This window comes from Bactrocera latifrons, unplaced genomic scaffold (genome assembly GCF_001853355.1).
Source record: "Bactrocera latifrons isolate USDA-ARS-PBARC rearing strain unplaced genomic scaffold, ASM185335v1 scaffold_127, whole genome shotgun sequence".
NCBI classification, from domain to species: domain Eukaryota; kingdom Metazoa; phylum Arthropoda; class Insecta; order Diptera; family Tephritidae; genus Bactrocera; species Bactrocera latifrons.
In genome coordinates this window covers 152,615-171,668 of record NW_017534708.1, presented here as the reverse complement: position 1 = coordinate 171,668, position 19,054 = coordinate 152,615, and the positions used below count along the sequence as shown (strand labels likewise).

General features: G+C 32.8%; 1 protein-coding gene across 1 annotated transcript in view; it reads left to right on the top strand.

Moving 5' to 3' along the window:
* The window catches only part of LOC108978774 (DNA fragmentation factor subunit alpha-like), a 94,951-nt gene extending 88,158 nt beyond the window's left edge, over positions 1-6,793 (top strand). Inside the window, exon 4 of the mRNA XM_018949220.1 lies at positions 5,968-6,793. Within this exon, the coding sequence (XP_018804765.1) occupies positions 5,968-6,469 (502 nt within the window). The 3' untranslated portion in view covers positions 6,470-6,793. The remainder of the gene's footprint in view (positions 1-5,967) is intronic.
* The last annotated feature ends 12,261 nt before the right edge of the window (positions 6,794-19,054 follow it).

Genomic DNA, 19,054 nt, shown 5'->3' with positions numbered 1-19,054 from the left:
GCGGAAGGCTTTACACTGGAATTTGATATTTCCTTGGCAAAGTCAGCCTTTGACGGTCATAAAGCATTATGCTTTATGCATAACGGCAAATGGGCGGAGATTTTATGGAAAAAAGCGAACTGCAAAATTGGCTGAAAATGTTGGGGAAACAAGCTTGAATAAAAATAGTTGCAATATGCACTCGCCGAAAATATAAGGTGTAATGCAATTTGGAAACGTTGACGGTAGCCAGCGAGCCTATTTTTCCACTAACCGCTACGTCCTGTGAAAAATTGCCGACTTGCTTGTACTCAACTGCGGTGAGCGTTGAGGCGGGCGATGTCGTAATGGAAAAATATGCGACACGAGGCAGGCGCATGAATAATGCATCACCGGGGCCGGGGTCGCTGCTGTCATGGCAGACCAGCAACACGAAACGGCGGCTTGACCGACAACATTGGAATTGAAACATGTATGTATGTTCAGGCAGGTATGAGTATGTGTTGCATGCAACAAAAGCCAACAGCTACAAATGATTTAATAAAGTGTTATAAATGGAAACGTTTTTCGCACATAGCGATTTGCACGCCTGTGAAGCGGGCGGCAGAGAGCTCATATGTCGACTTCGACTATAACTCACTTAGGCGTAAGCATATGTTTGTATGATAGATAGGGGCGCATGTGGTGCGGTTATGCAATTAAGTACATTACAAAGCCAACAAAGGTTTCTGCAGCCTTGTCGGCGTCCTTTGAGCGTACAAATTGCAACAGCGTTATGTATATATGTATGTACATATGGAGCTTACACGCGCATAATGCTTTCGCGCAGTCAATCATTTGTGGCGCCTATGCTGATGGTCAGCTGTCGTTTTCAAGGCACTCACCTTCCATATCTGGGAGCTAGCATCCCGCAGGTCTGCTGTAACTGCTTCAATGGATATGTGTTTGTGTGAAAAATTGTGTGCGCTGCATGTTTACATATATTTGAGTGCCCATTGAATAATGAAAACGTCATCTGCATACAAACCAGATAAACATTTATACTTTATCACACAAAGGATAACACAGCAGGAGTGTGTTTGTGTGGTTGCCCACTGTTTCTTTTTTTCTGACTGAATATACGGGAAAGCGTACGCGGGTGCTATGGATAGTATTGAGACTGAATATATTTTGTATGTAAAATAATGTAACTACAATTAAGTTAGGGATTTTTTTTTAATAAGTGGCAACTCTCTTCAAAAATATACATATCTGCCTGAAAATTTTTTTAATACTTTTTTTTTTAATTTTGTTTTTTGTATCATTTAATTATTCTTCTCAGCCTCGGATGAGAGACCCCACTTTTGATGACGACTATGGCAAATCATTTAATTATTGCATTACTAAATTTATGTAAACAAAAAAAAAAGCAATATTAAACAGGTGGCAACGCTTCTTAGAAATATTTTTTTTACAGAAATCTTGCTGCTTAGTGTTATTTATAAACAACTGTTTTTGAAATGCATTAGCAACAGTTAAGATATAGATTTTTTTTCAATTAAGTGGCAACTCTTTTCAAAAATATATCTGTCTGAAAAGTTTCATATTTTTAATATTTTTTTTTTTATTTATTTTTTGAAAAATTCAATTACAAAAATTTACAAATTACAATATTAAACAGGTGGCTCCACTATTTAGAAATATTTTTTATCGCGAACATACTGCTTGGTGTTATTTATAAACAACTGTTTTTGAAATGCATTAGCAACTGTTAAAATATAGATTTTTTTCAAATAAGTGGCAACTCTTTTAAAAAATACATATATCCGTCTGGAAATTTTCATAGATCTTGCTTTGCTGTAATATTTAATAATTGTTTCATTTAAATTTTGCAAAGACAAAATTAAAAGAAAATTAAACTGTTGGCAACACTTTTCCGAATTTTTTTTTTAAAGCAAGCTTGCTGCTTATGTTATTTATCTTTTAAATATAATTAATTTAGTAATGGTTTGTTGGAATGTGTTAGAGTTAAGATGTGGAGATTTCTGGAAAGAGTTGGCAACTCTTTTCGACAACATTGCTGACTGAAAATTTTCTCAAAGCTATTTGGTTTTAGTATTTGATATATTTTACCAATTAAATTGAAAAAAATATAATAATATTTTTTTTAACTGATGGCAACACTGCTCAGAAATATTTTTAACTGTGCACCATCAAGTTTTGTTTGCCTTATAAATATATTTGGTATAAAAATGTTGCTGGTATGCACTAGCAATATTTTAAACATGTATTGATAGGATTTCTAAATAGGTGGCAACACTTTTCGTAACATTTTTTAACTGAAAATTTACTTAAAGATGCGATGATGATTATATAATTTAATGCATTTTAACAATTAAAAATTGCCAAAATAAATTCTTAAAATGATGGCAACACTTTTCAGAAAATTTGTTAACTTTCTGCTAGTTTTATGTATTTTATTGTATATCTTTTTGGAAACTTCATCAAACATAACTAATATGCTTGTATTTTTATTGAAAGTAGCAACATTACATTTACAACATTAATATTATTTTTAAACAAGTGGCAACTCTTTTCAAAAATATTTTTGCCTCAAAATTTTCTAAAATCTGATAAATAAAGAATTGTGATATTTAATATATTTTATCAACATTTAACGATTTCTTTAAAAAATAAAAACTGCTGGCAACTCTTATCCGGAATATTTTTAACTGTAAGCATTCTCATTCGTTTTTTTAATTTTTTTAATTTTATTTATTTTATAGATTTTATAAATTATATTTATGTGTTTTAAATAGATGGCAGCCTCATTTTCCGAATTTTTAAATAGGTGGCAGCACTATTGAAATTATATTCACCACCACAGTTTCATATATTTTTAAATCAACATGGTGCGTAGTGTTTGCCTCTCTTATTACTGCTTTTGATTTCAAATTTTCTACAAAACACATGGCAACACTCTTTTCGTCCCTTTCGGGAAAGTCAATTACGACTTCTTGTGAATAAATAAAATAAAAATAAATTTTCCATTCGTTTATCTTCCATATAATACGAAGGAAAAAAGAATATCCATATTTGAGAGAAGAGTCTATTCTTCTTAGAAGAAATAAGAGAAGACTTAGAATTATGCTTAAGGTGCCGAATAGGGATACCTCTTATGAATGTTTTCAAACAAATACCAACCTTGAAATTAGCGTAAATTTCACTCCAACATCCGGATCCATAAAAATTTTTGCTCACCCACGTATAAACAGCTACCCCGTACTGCATATACACGTACCGTAATGGGTGGTTTTCCTACGCTGTTAAATGCAAAAATATCGTTAAATTAATGGTTTTCTTCGGTGGTTGCGTTCACGTGCTTTTAAATTGCTCACATAAAAAAAACACACACTCTCACATACAAACATGGTTGTCTTTAAATATGCGTTTATGTATTTCTCTTTTGCTTGCTGCATCGCTGCTTTTGCTTATAATGTGTGGTTTGAAAATTTAAAAATTTTCACAAGAAAACACCGTTAATCGGTTGTGCATGATTGGTCTGCGGTTGCCTGAAAATCGGCGGTATGTGAAAGTGGGAAATATTTTGCTGAAACGTTCATTTTGAATGACGTTAATGAGTTTTTGTGCTGCGTAACTGTATTTGGTATAGAAAAATGAGAAAGCTTTTTTATGTGAAGATGTCAGCAATAAAAGTTGCAAGTTTATGGTGATGTTAGAAAATGCATATATTAAAGCCAATTAGTTTTTATGGAATAGTAGTAAGTATTCTTTTCTAGAAAGCTGGATAAAGGGGAGCTTAACCGGCTGCAATAAGTATACAAGACGAAGTTGCGTAATGATCACTTCAGATTATCGGGGTAACTTTAACGCCAAGAACACAATCTCCTGGTACTGAGTCGGTGAAGGTTTTATCGGTTCCACTGTGAATGACGGCCAGTGTGTGTCTGAAATTAATTGTGCCCGTAGTTAGATCGGTGTATTGTTCAATGTTGTAATCAAGAAATAACCTTCGCTGAAAGCAGTCGACAGCAAAGTTGATTTACTTTGTTTGTTGTTAACAACTTTTCTTTGTACAGCTGTACTTTGTCAGTTATCGCGGTCGTAGCATAGGCTGTCGAATGTAACTTCTAAAATTTGAAGGTTTTTGACACTTGGAATTTTAACGCCATCTATTGTGAATTAAAGACACATACTGTATTCTTTCGTCTAGTTGTTGTTGTAGTTTCAGAATTCTGCCGTGTGGGTCGTATAAAAATCTGGGACCGTTCCGATTACGTAGACCTGACTGTCGTGGGAACGGTTCTTCATCTAGTCGATATGGGCGCCGGAAGAGAATTTTAGTGTCTTTGTAGAGAAGAAGCGAGAAAGGTCGAAGATATCTGTTTACTTTTGAAGACATGCCATCTATTTCATTGTCTGATGTCAATTTCGTACAACCATCTGCCTGTTGAAAATTTCCACCTGTAGTTGCGGGGATGATTGCCTACGATCTGAGGATCAGACCTTTATGTGGTCCAGCTCTTCAGCCCTGAAGAAAATGAAGATTGTTTTGACATTTTCTTGGTCCAAACTGTGACTCTTGATAGCAATTGTCAAGATCTTTTTATGCTGTTGGGGAGAGATACATTTAGCTAGCGTTGATCGACTTCGATTAGTATCGATAGTTTTTTTTTTTCAGTTTTCATAAAACATAGCCGAATTAGGGGTTTGGTACAATCATCAACCTAAACAGTAGTTTTATGTTAGCAGCAACCTCGGAAGTCTGAAACTGAAGTTGATGCGAGTTCTTGACTCATCCGTAAAGACGCTCACTGCCTCTCTCCGACACCATCTTCTACCTACCCACAACTCCCCCGCTGGAATGTAGGCGGAGAAAAAGCCAACAGAGTTTGGTTTCTTACTCCATCATCCAAAGGTTAAAGTATAAAATCATTTAGAGTTTGGTTTGGCGACTCCATGATCCAGCGGATGTCGTATGTATTCAAAGCGTGTGGGGATTTCCGAATGTTCAGACATATGTTCATTTAGATACTCGGATTCAAATAATTCCAGCGATATCTATGGGAACTATATGTAGGGTGGCATTTATGCTGATGAGCTCTGCTCGTTACATCTTTCGAATCTACTTGCAAATGTGGTCTTTTTTTGGACACTCCAATATAAAGATTAATAAAGTTTGGTTCATTTCCCTGAGCCCATTTAAAATTCTAAGGAGACCTTTTCTAATTGTAAGTTTTCAGAAAGCTGTTAATAATCTTTATATCGAGACTTTGGTATATTAAGATATAGTTATATAAAGTTTGCCACGAAGTTTAGAAGGTAACGTCGGAGTCCCGATATAAATGATCAGTGTGACGAGTTGAGCGGATTTATTCATGACCACCTGTTTTTATGTACACGAGAAAGCCTCTGAGTTTTCGAGATATCGATTAGAAATTTGCGTACATCGTTTTCACTTCACTAATCTGCGCATTTTTCAAAGCCGCTGATATCGCATCACATTAGTATAGAGCTGTTATATAGATTGAATTACGACCCTGTAGAGAAAACTTCATTAGCATTGGTTATTGTCTGAGACAGTGGTGCTATCTCTGAAGAAATGGTTTAGATCAGCTCAAATATCATATATTCACTGCTAGTATCACATTTCTGCAACTACATAACTTTCTTGTTGTCGTAATGTAAAAACTAGTTTTTGTATTTACACTCATATGCTAGATATTTATTGAGTTAAAACTCACGACCATTGGGTACATAAAATAAATGAAAACGCAGTAAACCGTTTGGCGCTAGTAACGAAATACGAACGAAGTTTACAAAAGATATCTTCTTATAAATTGCATTCTCAATCATGCACCGGCCTGCTATTATGTACTCAATGGTTGCACTCATATTTTCACTCACCCGCTGAACGTTCTATTGTTGAATATAGATTATAATCTTTAATATTTTGTGTATTTTTTGTGCTTTTTCTCTCCACTGCAGACCATTGTGTGCAAAGCGAAACGCTGAGGACCGAATTAACTTGTTAAAATTGCTGCGTGAGGGCGCCATCTTTTGCTCCGAACGTTATCCGGAGGATGCGGAGGCCATCGACATGGAGATTAGTAGGCAATTGAATATGGATGTGGCGCAAACCACAACCACGGTGACAACTAATACAAATACAACAACAACAATTACAGCGAATACAACCACAGTTAATATTGGCGTATTAACAGCACAACAACAACAACACCAGCAACTACAACAGACTATTACAACAAACAAGACAATCGAACAAGTGCAAAGTGTGGCGGCAGCGGCGGTGGCGGCGGCAGCAGCAGCTCAACGCCGTGCAACAATGGAGACGCAAATGACGTCGGTGGATGTGGTGACCATTGTGGAAACGCATGCGGCAGCAACAACAAACACACAGAATAATAATAATCAGCAGAAGATGACAACCGCCGGCAGCAATAACAATAACAAGACAAACGATATTTGACTACCGATTTTTAGTAGCATAACTTGAAATTTAGAGAGCGTTTACAAGGAGAAGGGTTAAGTGCACCGGAGTAGCGGGGAGAGCAGCGCGACATTGCGGCTATTAACGGTTGTCACGTAACAACAAGTTGGCGTTGCAATCAGTTATGCATTGGTTGTAATATTTACAGTTAACGTGCGTATTTTGTGTATATGTATGCTGCTACAACAATAAAAACAAACAAAAAAAAAAAAAGAAATTAAAATAATTTTTTGATGCCGGTGTAAGCTGTAACTGTATAACTAAAAACCAATTACAAAACATTTTAAAACGCGACGCAATCAGTCACGAACCATGTTTAGCTATAGTTAAGTGCTTATGTGCGTAGTATAGATGTAACACTCAAAAATCATGAGCCGTTAGCATAGTGTGGCATAATTATAAATGGAAGACATAACGAAGAAGCTCATTAACGAATTAAATTTACGGCGGTAGTACATATGTCAGTTAGCATGTAGCTCATAATGTAAGCAGCACTTATTTTTTAGCTTTTTCACAAACAAAAAAAAAAAAAAACTCACTCATATAAAAACAAAAAAACAACACTCACGCAAATAATTGTAATTCACAGTCAGCCATTAAAGTGTAGCACATTGGCAATGCGCACCGTTATGCACACCACATTCCACTCAGCTTACGCGCACACTCACTCATGAAATCACTCATATTGCGATATTTGGAGTTAAAATTGTTTTTAAAGTGTATATAAATTTTTTTTTATTTATTTGGGAGCTTCTAACTATTTTGAAACTATCTTTTTTTATAACTCAACTGTTTCGTTTCTGAGTGGTTTAGTAAAATATGAGTTTTGTTTTTAAAATGGCTCAATTATTAAGCAGTTTTCACATTTACATGCAAAATTCACTCAACGTAATCATTTAATCAAGCATTTATTTGAACTGCAATGAAACCATATTTCTACTCATCTTAATATATTTGCTCATTGTGTCACTCAATTTTTTTTGAAGTCCTGTAAAAGGTTTTAAATTTCTTTTCTTTTCATGTCTGAATAAAAAATTAGTTTTATTTTTAAAATTACTCATTAATGTGCACATTTCACTCAACGAGCTCATTTACACAAGGATTTATTTGAACTACAATGAAAGCACATTTTTACTCATCGTTATATATTTGCTCATTGAGTCACTCAATTTAAAACAGTTTATATAAAAAACTAATTTTCTAGACATATTTTAACATTATTTTAGAACTCAACACATTTGATAACGGTATCGTTAATTATTCTTTTTTTTTTTTAATAATTAAGATGCCTCCTAATTTAATGTGAGCAAGTGATTCCTGTTATATCTAATAAAAAAATTATTTTACCATATATTAACACTGAAAACAGTAAGTACCTAGTTTATGTTCACAATTTCATACGATCATTGCTTTTTCGAAATCACTCAAAAAATTTATTTCACTCAAGTGTTTAACCGGATAAAATTCAATTTAAGAAATTGTTTTGTTTAATTTAATAGTAAAAAAAAATATTTTCGTTGTAATAATTCACTTCATCTACTATATACAGCACAATTAATTCCATATGTAGAGATCTCACTCAAAAAACATTCAATTGTTTTATTTTAAAATTAAAATATTGTGATGATTTGATATTTAATTGTAATATATATGATTTCAGAGACCAACTTCATCATTAAAAATTTAATTTCCTACATTTGTTTATAAATCTAGATTTCTCACTCAAAAATTACTAAATTATTTAACCTAAAATAAAAAATATTGCGATGATTTGATATTTATACGTAAAATTCGCATTTATAGTGATTAGCTACATTAGTATCAACTTCATTTTTTCTCACTCAAATTGCTCAATCAAAAAAACTCATTCCAAAAAAAAAAATTACTCATTTATTTTATTATAAAAATAAAAATGTTGCGATGATTTAATATTACTAAAACTTAGCATTTCCTGATATTATATTTTATATCATATTTATATAATTTTTTTAGTGAATTACGAAAAAATCGAGCTTAATTACACAAAAAAAGAAAAAATTCATTGCTTTAGAAGTCCATACATTTCTTGATCAAGGCTTAGCATTTATATTTATATTACATATATATGAATTTTAAAATAATTTGTTATTATTAAATATTGAAATTTAATTTTATCTGCTTCTTATTTAGAAATTCGCTCAATTCTCACTCAAAAATCAATCCTTTATTTTATTTTAAAATTAAAAATATTGCAGTGATTTGATGTTATGAAGACGTAGCATTCTGACTTCACTCAATACGTTTAACCTACAGAGTGATTTATGAGAAATTGCTTTTATTACTTAAAAATCATTTATAAATTATTTTTTCCACTTAAGAAACCCTAAAATATCTCGTTTAAGTTTTAATACTACTGATATGAATTTTTAAAATAATTTCCCATAATAAAAATTTTTAATTTAATTTTATTACTAATAATTTAAAAATTTCACTCAATTCTCACTCAAAAATCACTTTTTTATTTTATTTTATTTTACAACATATTGTAATGATTTGATATTATAAAAATACAGCATTGCTGATATCATAAATTTTTTAGAATTTTTTGAGTGATTTGTGAGGAAATCGCTCTTTATTAAGCAAAAATAAAATTTTTCGTCTTTTACACTCATTTTACACTACTTATATGTATATATGAATTTTGAAATTGATTTCTTATAATTAATTTCTAAAATTTATTATTTTTCTTTCTAATTTATTGTACAAACTCACTCGAAAATCATTCAACTATTTTATTCTCAAATTAAAAATTTTGCAAATATTTGATATTATTAAGTCTTAATTACTGATGTCACTCAGTTTATAAAATTTAAGTGTAAAAATATTTTAGAGACAATTTTTTATTTTAATTTTCTTTTCTTTTTAATTTAAAAACTCACTCAATTCGAGTTAAAAAAATATATATTATTTGAATTTAAATCTCAGTATTCTTATTAATTTCCTAATAAACTGGAATAAATATTATCTCACATAATTTTCTCTACTCTTTATTGATGTCACTTGAATTGTTTTTTTTTTTTTGGTTTCTACTTTACAAACTCACTCAATGTTATGAAAGTCATCACACATAATATGAATTTTAAATCTCAATATTCTTATTAAATGTCCCAATATGAATAAACATACGTTGAAGCACACATTTCTTACACATTTATCTCTACTCATCATTGATGTCACTCCAAAAAAAAAAAAAAAATACTCATTATTGATCGTTGTGAATGATAGTATGCAAGCATTTTAATGTTAACTGTTTATGTTGTAAGGGAAGTAACGTAAAAATACCGTAAAGCCAACGGAAAGTAAATAAAACCAAAGAGAAAAAGAGCATCATAATGTTAACAATGAGCGTAACACGGAAACTTATCCGAAAGAGTAAAATGTAACTTTATGCCATAGATTATACAATTTTACAAACTACATATACGTACATACTACAACTAACCCGCAGCTATCGATAATTAACATTTAGATATACATATAACAGTGCATAATTACAAGTATGCAACTTCAAATTTATGCAACCCTGTGGCAATTAGATTCTAACTCTTTACAAATTAGATAATACTAACAGAAAAACAAGAAAGAAAAATACGAAAATGTCGAGGCAAAATAGCAAAACATATTAATATACAAAAAATTATATGAAAAGAGACGGCAATAATTATCCAATATATTCAAAACGCATTCAAAACTTAATAAACACTCTAGTTACTCAAACTATACTAAGGAATTTTTCCAAAGAGATGAAAATAGATACAACAAGCATACATATAATGTCGGTAATATGAACGTAATGACTACGAGAGACAAGCTGTTGCTTCGTAAGCAAACGAAGACAACGCTGTCGGTAGCCTAAGTGAGGCAGGACAGCGCTGTCAAACAAAAGTAGTCAAATAAAGTACATAAGTTAGCCTAACCATTAAGTTAGATGTCTGTAAACGAAAGTTAACGTAACGTAAAAGTTAAAGGAAACAGGAATTAAACAAAAACAAAAGCAAAGTAAACGCAAAACAATTATACATATACAAACATAAAGAGAAAAAAAAAACGACAGATTATAGTAATGAAAACGGATTAGAAGAGTAAGTAAGCTTAGTAAGATACAGCAGACGACGTAGGCACTTTCTGTTGCAGTTTTTAGATTAAAAAAAAATCGTAATAAAATAAAAATATATATTGTGAACCGATATATAGTGAGTATTGTAAGAAAGCGTAGCAGACGTAAAAACTAAACTGGCAAAATATGATTAATAATGATTTTTGTAGTATAGCAAAAACATCTTTAAGGTAATTTTTTAATGGTCAACTGTCGGTTAAGTGCTGGTTAACTAACCAAGACTCCTACTGTCGGTTAAGAACTTCTCTTCAAACAAAACCTTATGTCTGATTAGCACTCAACTATCTGTTAAGTTCTGGTTAACTAACCAAGACTCCTACTTTCGGTTAAGAACCTCTCTTTAACCAAAACTTAAGTGATAGATGGCTGCTAACCAGACATTGACAAAACAACCACCTGTCAGTTAAGTTATGGTTAACTAATCAAGAGTTCTGCTTTGCAAAGCGTCTCTCTTTAACCAGAACTTAACTGACAGTTGACTGCTAACTAGACATTCAAAAAAACGGCTATTTTATTAGTTAAGTTCTGGTTAACTTGACTAAGACTTCTGCTTTCGGTATAAAACCTCTCTTTAATCGGAACCTAACTGACAGCAGGCTGCTAACCAGACATTGAGAAAACGGCGCTTTGTGGGTTTACAGTTAAAATGGACAGGTGAAACACAGCGTGACACAAATAATTTTCTTTTATATTTTGCTATATTAGTACCTGATTTCAGTTGAAAAATACAAACACTTTGTTTTCCAGCAGCAAATATATCATTTCAGACCAAAATAAAATATATGTACACTTGGCTCGCAAAATTCATTTATTCAATTCAACATAGTTACTTTCCAGGATGATACACTGATACTTTTCGATAACATTTTGTAGAACAATTTGACCTTTGCTTCCAAATAGGCCTCAGTTTCGGCGATCGACTCTTCATTCGACGGAAATTTCTTCCCAGCAAGTGTTTGGAGATTTGAGAACAGGCAATAGTCGCTGCGGGCCAGATCTGGAGAATACGGTGGATGTGACTGAAGTTCGAAGCCGATTTCGTCTTTCAAACAATCTTATAATCGCAGTTGGTGGTCTCTCTTTTATCAAGATATTCAATATAAGTTACTCAATGCGCATTCCAAAATACAGGCACCATATACCTGCCAGTCACCTACTGCATTTTTCCTCGCTTTGGAGCGGATTCATCGTTTGCAGTCCACTTGGATGACTGTCGATTGAACTTCGTAGTGAGATATTTTAGCCATGCCAATGTCGACACAAAAACTCGATTTTATTATGCTTTAACAGCTACAAAAACTGCTTCAAATCCTCAACTCTTCGTTGTTTTTTGTCAAAAGTGAGTTCGCGCGGCATCGACTTTGCACAGAGCTTTCTCATACCCAAAAATTTGCAAATGATATATGATTTACAGGTTCAGTTGATATCTTTAGACTACTTGCTATCTTTAACAACTTCACTTTACGGTCAACCAAAATTATTTTGTAGACTTTTTTGATGTTTTCGTAGGCAACAATTTCTTATTGGAGTCCACTGCGTTCACCGTCTTCGTTGCTCATATCACTAAGTATAAACTTAGCATATGAATCCTTGATGGCTGATTTTCCCACAAGTCCTACAATTTTTCTTACAAGTTTTTGCTTCAATTGTATTTTTTCCCTTCAAAAAGCTAATATATTGCAACAACAATGCCTTTTTATCAATTTTTTTCGCAATACCAAAAGTTACTTCACTCAAACTGTTGTAATTCACAAAGTAATGATCTAGCAGTTGTAAAATTGATACACACGCGTTTTGAAGATTAGTTCTTACTAAACGTCGTATAGAAATTGCTATATGTGAGGCCTAAGGACTTGGTAAAATACCAAAATTGTAGCAAGTTTCCTGAAAAATATTTTTAAATAACATTTTTGCAATTAAATACCAGAATTAAAGCTCGTAGCTAGAGACAAAGTATGCTAAAATGTAATTACATCAAGTATAATTTTCGCTCACGCTAAAAAAGTGTGCGTCTAGCCACCTGTCACTCAAATGTAGCTATGATAACTCGGCTCGTGGGTATATTTTTCAAGGTCTATGTAAACAAAGTAATTAATTTTATTGCATAAAAATTAAATATTCAGCATAACTGTAGATTATGGGTTATGCGCTTTGCCGGCCTGCTAAATCCCAAGTGCAAGAGTGTCTGTGTGTTGGATTAATTGGATTTTAGAACAGCTGTCAGTGTGGATTGCCTACGTGACATGCACTTAATTAGACTTGGTTAGTTATGAATAATATGTGAACTGCCAATAATTGTTTACACCGGAGCGATGTTAAGTGTTGGTAATTTGCTGACATTGCGAGTTTGAGGTTAGGTGTAGTTAATAATATAACAACAACGAAAATTTGAGGTTAGTGGTAGTGAGGCTCAGATTGTCAGTTGTTAATTTGTGTTTTGATTTGCGGGATAATTTGACAGCATTTTAGCGGAGATTTTGTGTTGGAAAATGTGCCAGGATAGTCAAAATAATAATTTTTAGTAAAAAAAAATTTTATGTAAAAAGAAAAAAATATTTAAAATCAAATAAAAATGCCAAGCAAACCTTTGATGCAACAAATAACACCCGAAAAGCTGCTGTCAAAAATTGAAAACTAAACTTGTACACACCAGTGGCACTACATATTAGCAAAATTAGTCGTAATTATGGTGTTGTTATGCATTAATATTCCATTAAATTAGTAAGTGAATGTACTTTTGTATTCCTTTTATTATTCATATACTAAATAGTTATGAAATTTACACACATATTTTAATAAGTAGCACTTTTTTTAAATTTCGCAATTAGCTAATTGAAATAATATGCAGTTACTTTCACGGAAATATTTACGCACATACACACAACACAACAACAATAAAAGCACACGAAAAATTCTTACCATACGTAAATTGAAAATTTTATAACTACAAAAAAGGAAAATATATTAGAAATTCAGAGAAAAAATTAAGTCATTAGCGCTGCCGCATGGCTAGCACTGTGTACCGTTATATGAAATTTTTTGTAGACAATGAATTGATTGAGCAAAAAAATAGTAAAATAAAACACTTGTATAATTTGTAAAACAAAAATTTTGTCCTTGTACGACAATGGCGGATTAAAAATAATTTTTCAAAGTCATAGTGATGATCTTAAAAAGGCGCTAAAAAAGCAGTAAAAAATTCCGCAGTTTGTGAAACAAATATTTTATTGATGTAGCAACCTCGGTTGATCAAAGACTAATTTTTTCAATTCATTACAAAACAGTTAAAAATTGTATAATTTCAACAAAAAAAAAAAATTGTGTTGATGTGGCAACCTCGGCTTATGAAAAATTAAATCTTCAAGGTCATACATATAATCCTAAAAAGTTTTTACAAAAGAGTTAAACAAAATTATATTTTTTTTTATATGGCAACTTCAGCTGATCTGTAACAAATTTTTCACGGTCATACCCAAATATATGTATGTACTTTTAAAAAGTCCATTTAAAAATAGTGAAAAAAATCCACACGTTGTGAAACTAAAATTTTGGTGATGTGGCAACCTTGGCAGATCTGAAACAAATGTTTAAGGTTATAATTATACTATAAAAAAAGGTTTGCTTCAAAACAGAGAAAAAAAATGCAGTGTTTGTAAAAGTAAAATTTTGTTGATCTGGCAACATCGGCTGATCCGAAAAAAATATTTTCAAGATCGCAGACATACTCTAAAAAATTGTCACTCAAAGCGGTAAAAAATTTGCATATTTTGTACAAAAAAAATTTGTTGATGTGGCAACGTCGGCTGATCTAAAACAACTATGGTCATCAAAAATTTTCGCTTCAAAACAATAAAAAAATGGATATTTTGAAAGACTAAAATTTTGGTGATGTGGCAACCTCGGCTGATGTAAATTAAATTTTCCAGGTATACTCTTTAAAAATGCACATCCAAAAGTTTAAAAAAACGTGGATAATTTTTAAAACACTACTTTATTGATGTGGCAACCTCGGCTGATTTAAAAATATTTTTAAAATCATATTGAACGTTGATCTATTCAATAACCCATCCATAAAGAGTCTAATTTAAATCGCAACTAGTCGAAATGCCTTTTCTTCAAGAAATTTTATATAACAAGGGGCCATTAATTCTATTATTCCAAACTGTTTCTTTCTAAGCTTTTCCCCACAACAGTTGGCATTACGTGGCATTCGAAAGAGTGGATCACAAGTGGACTGCTATGTTTAGCTCGCTCTTTGTATAGCCAGAAGAAAAACTCCTGTAATTATATTTTCAGTGACCGCGAAGAGCCTAGAAACCATTATTACTCCGCTTAAGCCGATAAGAGTTTTAATCAATATTTCAAAACCCCTACACTTAGCAAAAACGTAACTTTGCTGAGGGCAGGGAGCACGTTGGTTTTCTTGTGATTTACAAAGGTACAGAACGATCTTGTGACTGCGTCTGTGACTTGTCTTATCCAGCCGTTGAGTTTAGGAGTTTTTTAAAAAGTCTTGAGTTCGGATCCAGCACTCTACTATCACAGTGGATAGTAGTAGAATCATCTTCATTTGGGACAGTGGTGATTGGAGGGATCAGAGGCACCAAAAACTACAAGTTCATCAAGTTAATTTGGCGCTATAATAATACTATCACTCTGTTTGTCTGAGTTAGTTTTTTCTATCGTTATAGCCATCAAAATTCAATACTCATATGTAGGTTAGGTTAGTTGAGCTTATACTGGCCGACTGTCACACCATACATATCATACATACCATAGACCTACTGGCGCTAAGAAGCCACCTTTTGTGAACTTTAGGAGCCACAATCATAATTTTGATAACTCCCTTTAAATGAGATGCTCCTAGTTATCTACAGACGAGTCACAGATAAGAATGTATAGAATTTCAGGAGGTTTTCTACCGTCGCTTTCAAGGCAACTATCGTCCTGCGATGCTCTCGAGAACGAGTGTGTAAAAACCATGCATATTTTTTTCGAAGCTCTTGTACATGATCTTGGCGATCTGGCTGATCCTTAAGGAATTCCAAAACCCAGGCAAGCCAGCATCTGCCGTCTCTTTGCTTCTAAGGACATTCTCTGAATTCTCAACTGCCGCCTGACTATCGACATATATATTGACCTATTCTATGTTGTTTCCTAAGTTAGGAGCTATTCATTAAAGCATGGGCAAATAATTTTTATAAAGCAAAATCAGGTAAATATTTTTCTCAAGTGCAAAGCTTTTAATTTCGTTTCATGTAGCTATGCTATATTGATTTACTGTGAAAACTGTGTGTCATACAATAACAATATTGTATAAACGGCCATTTTAGTACACTATTATCTCGTCAAAAGCATATTTTGCACATACGAAACAAAAACAAGAAATAGAATGAAAAACAACAACACCATTTAGACATTACTGGCAAAACACAAATTTAATGCTCCTCATTCACCCCTGAGCAACAGGAAGCTACCAAGCATTTCAATGACCATCCAAACCAAAAATATAAATATGTATACAATAAATATATATTACAAATTAATATATATGTAAGCAACAAAAAAATAAAAAAAAAATTAAAAAATATGTACGATTAACATATTTAGAAGAAATGTCTACACACACATACATCCCTTCACAGTTAGTTGTATGGCATAAAAAAATCTACAAATCCATCGAGCTCATGCATAATTAATAATGACAGCAGTCAAAATGTTGAATTATTTTGTGGTAATTATTAAGAGAGAAAAAAGCACTACAAGTAATTACGATAAAATTTTAATTAATATTAATAATTGAAAACGAAAAACAAAAAACACTAACGGAGAGAGATTACACACAGCAAATAATTAAGAAAAAAAGTAAAATTATATAGAATTTATGGAAAAAATCTGTATTTAATATAGTTGAAATAAAAAATAGCAACAACAACTCCAAAAAAATTACACATAATAAGTATGAATGGAAGTCTAAAATTAAATAAATAATTGTCACATTTAGTAAAGCAAATATAAAGTTTTTTTTTATTTTTTGCGAAACAACGTAACTGTTGCTAAATAACTGTAAGTATACTATACATAAATTGTGACAAAAAAGTCAAAGGAAATTGGAATTGAATTCTTTTGGGTAAATGATATTTCATAAAAATTGATTTTGAGCAGTTGCTTAAGTCGGCCCACCACAGTAGTGGGTTGCTTCAAAAATCCATGCTTCATCAAAAATATCCAAAGAAGAACTTGTTCCAAATTTTGTATTTCTAACGAAATTTCTGGTGATTCAATTACATCACAAACACAAGCCTACAAGTGATATAAAGTCTTCAAAGACGGTCGAGAGATCGTTGAAGACATGCCTCGTACTGGACGACCGTCGAGCTCTGAGGAAAATATTAAAAAAGAATATTAAGAAAAGCGTCAGGCAATTATCAGAGAGATGCTCAACATCTCACGCGAGCTCGTTCGAATGAATTTGGTGGTGTGGAAGGCGTAGTTACTCGACTCGTCTTGATAAAGCTGAATTTTTTTTTATCAAAAAGACTAGCGTAAACAAGTGTCTTTAAACAGGCTTGATCCTACGAAATCCGATCGCACATTCATGGATTTAACTGCTGCTGAAATATAGGTTTATGAGTTTGACATACAAACAGGTCAATATGCATCGGAAGGGAATGAAAACAACGAAACCAAAAAAAAAAACATTCAGTCATTGTTTTTTGATATTCATTGCTTGGTGCATCATGAATTTGTTCCGAAAGGATGGACGTTCAAGAAAAAGTTCTATTTGCCCGTATTGAGGCGTTTGCGTGAGAACATCCGTTTAAAATGGTGAAAATTGTGGAAGAAAAATTAATAGACTTTACAGAATGATAATGTACCATCGCACCGAGCCATGATTCTGATCGAATTTAAAGCCAACAAGTAAGGAAGGGCTAAGTTCGGGTGTCACCGAACATGTTATATTCTCGTATGATAAAGTGATAGTCGAGATTTCAGGCGTGGTTGTGAACCGATTTCACTCATATTTAGTACATGTCATTAGGGTGTTAAGAAAATAGTATATACCGAATTTCCTTGAAATCGGTTGAGTACTTCCTGAGATATGGTTTTTGGTCCATAAGTGGGCGACGCCATGCCCATTTTCAATTTTTAAAAAAGCCTGGATGCAGCTTCCTTCTGACATTTCTTCCGTAAAATTTAATGTTTCTGACGTTTGTTGTTAGTCGGTTAACGCACTTTTAGCGATTTTCAACATAACCTTTGTATGGGAGGTGGGCGTAGTTATTATTCGATTTCTTCCGTTTTTGAACTGTGTATGGAAATGCCTGAAAGAAACGACTCTGTGCAGTTTGGTTGACATAGCTATAGTAGTTTTCGAGATATGTTCAAAAAAGTTAGTAGGGGGCGGGGCCACGCCCTCTTTTCCGAAAAAATTACGTCCAAATATGCCACTCCCTAATGCGATCCTTTTTGCCAAATTTCATTTTAAGACCTTTATTTATAGCTTAGTTATGACACTTCATAGGTTTTCGGTTTTCGCCATTTTGTGGGAGTGACAGTGGGCCGATTTTGCCCATCTTCGAACTTAAGCTTCTTATGGAGCCAGGAAATACGTGTACCAAGTTTCATCATGATATCTCAATTTTTACTCAAGTTACAGCTTGCACGGGCGGACGAACTGACGGACAGATAGACATCCGGATTTCAACTCTACTCGTCACYCTGATCACTTTGGTATATATAACCCTATATCTGACTCTTTTAGTTTTAGGACTTACAAACAACCGTTATGTGAACAAAACYATAATACTCTCTTTAGCAACTTTGTTGCGAGAGTATAATAACCTTATGAATACCATCGATCAAACAAATTTTGTTTGGGAGTAAGTCTGTTAAATGGTGTATAAATCCAGTAACAGCCGTCAAAAATTCCCACACCGAAAAAGTATTCCCACAGACTTCATAAAGATGCCCGTTACATGATCTATATATTCCCCATTTTTTAACCCTTTGGAAAAATATGCATCTATTTTGGAGTTCTTTAAAGTACAAGTATATCTCCTTGTTGTTGTTAACTTCTATTCGACAAAAATACGACTGTTTGACGAAACCTTATTTCACGCTTGGAAACAAAACAAAGTCGAACGGTACGAACTCTAGAGAATATTGTGAAAAAGAGAGCTCTGCTTAGCCTAGTTCGAGCAATCAACAAATCCTGGTGCCGTTTTGTCTTTCTTCAAGTAGTCGACGTAAATCGCATCTTGCGATTGATTAATGATTATCTTCCGGCCGATAGGACAGTTGATATGCCTAGTGTCTTATCTAGTATTATATCTTGCGTGTCATGAATCAAAACTTGGTCTGTACGAGTTTGTCAGATATTATCGCGATATCCTCGTGTTTATCTG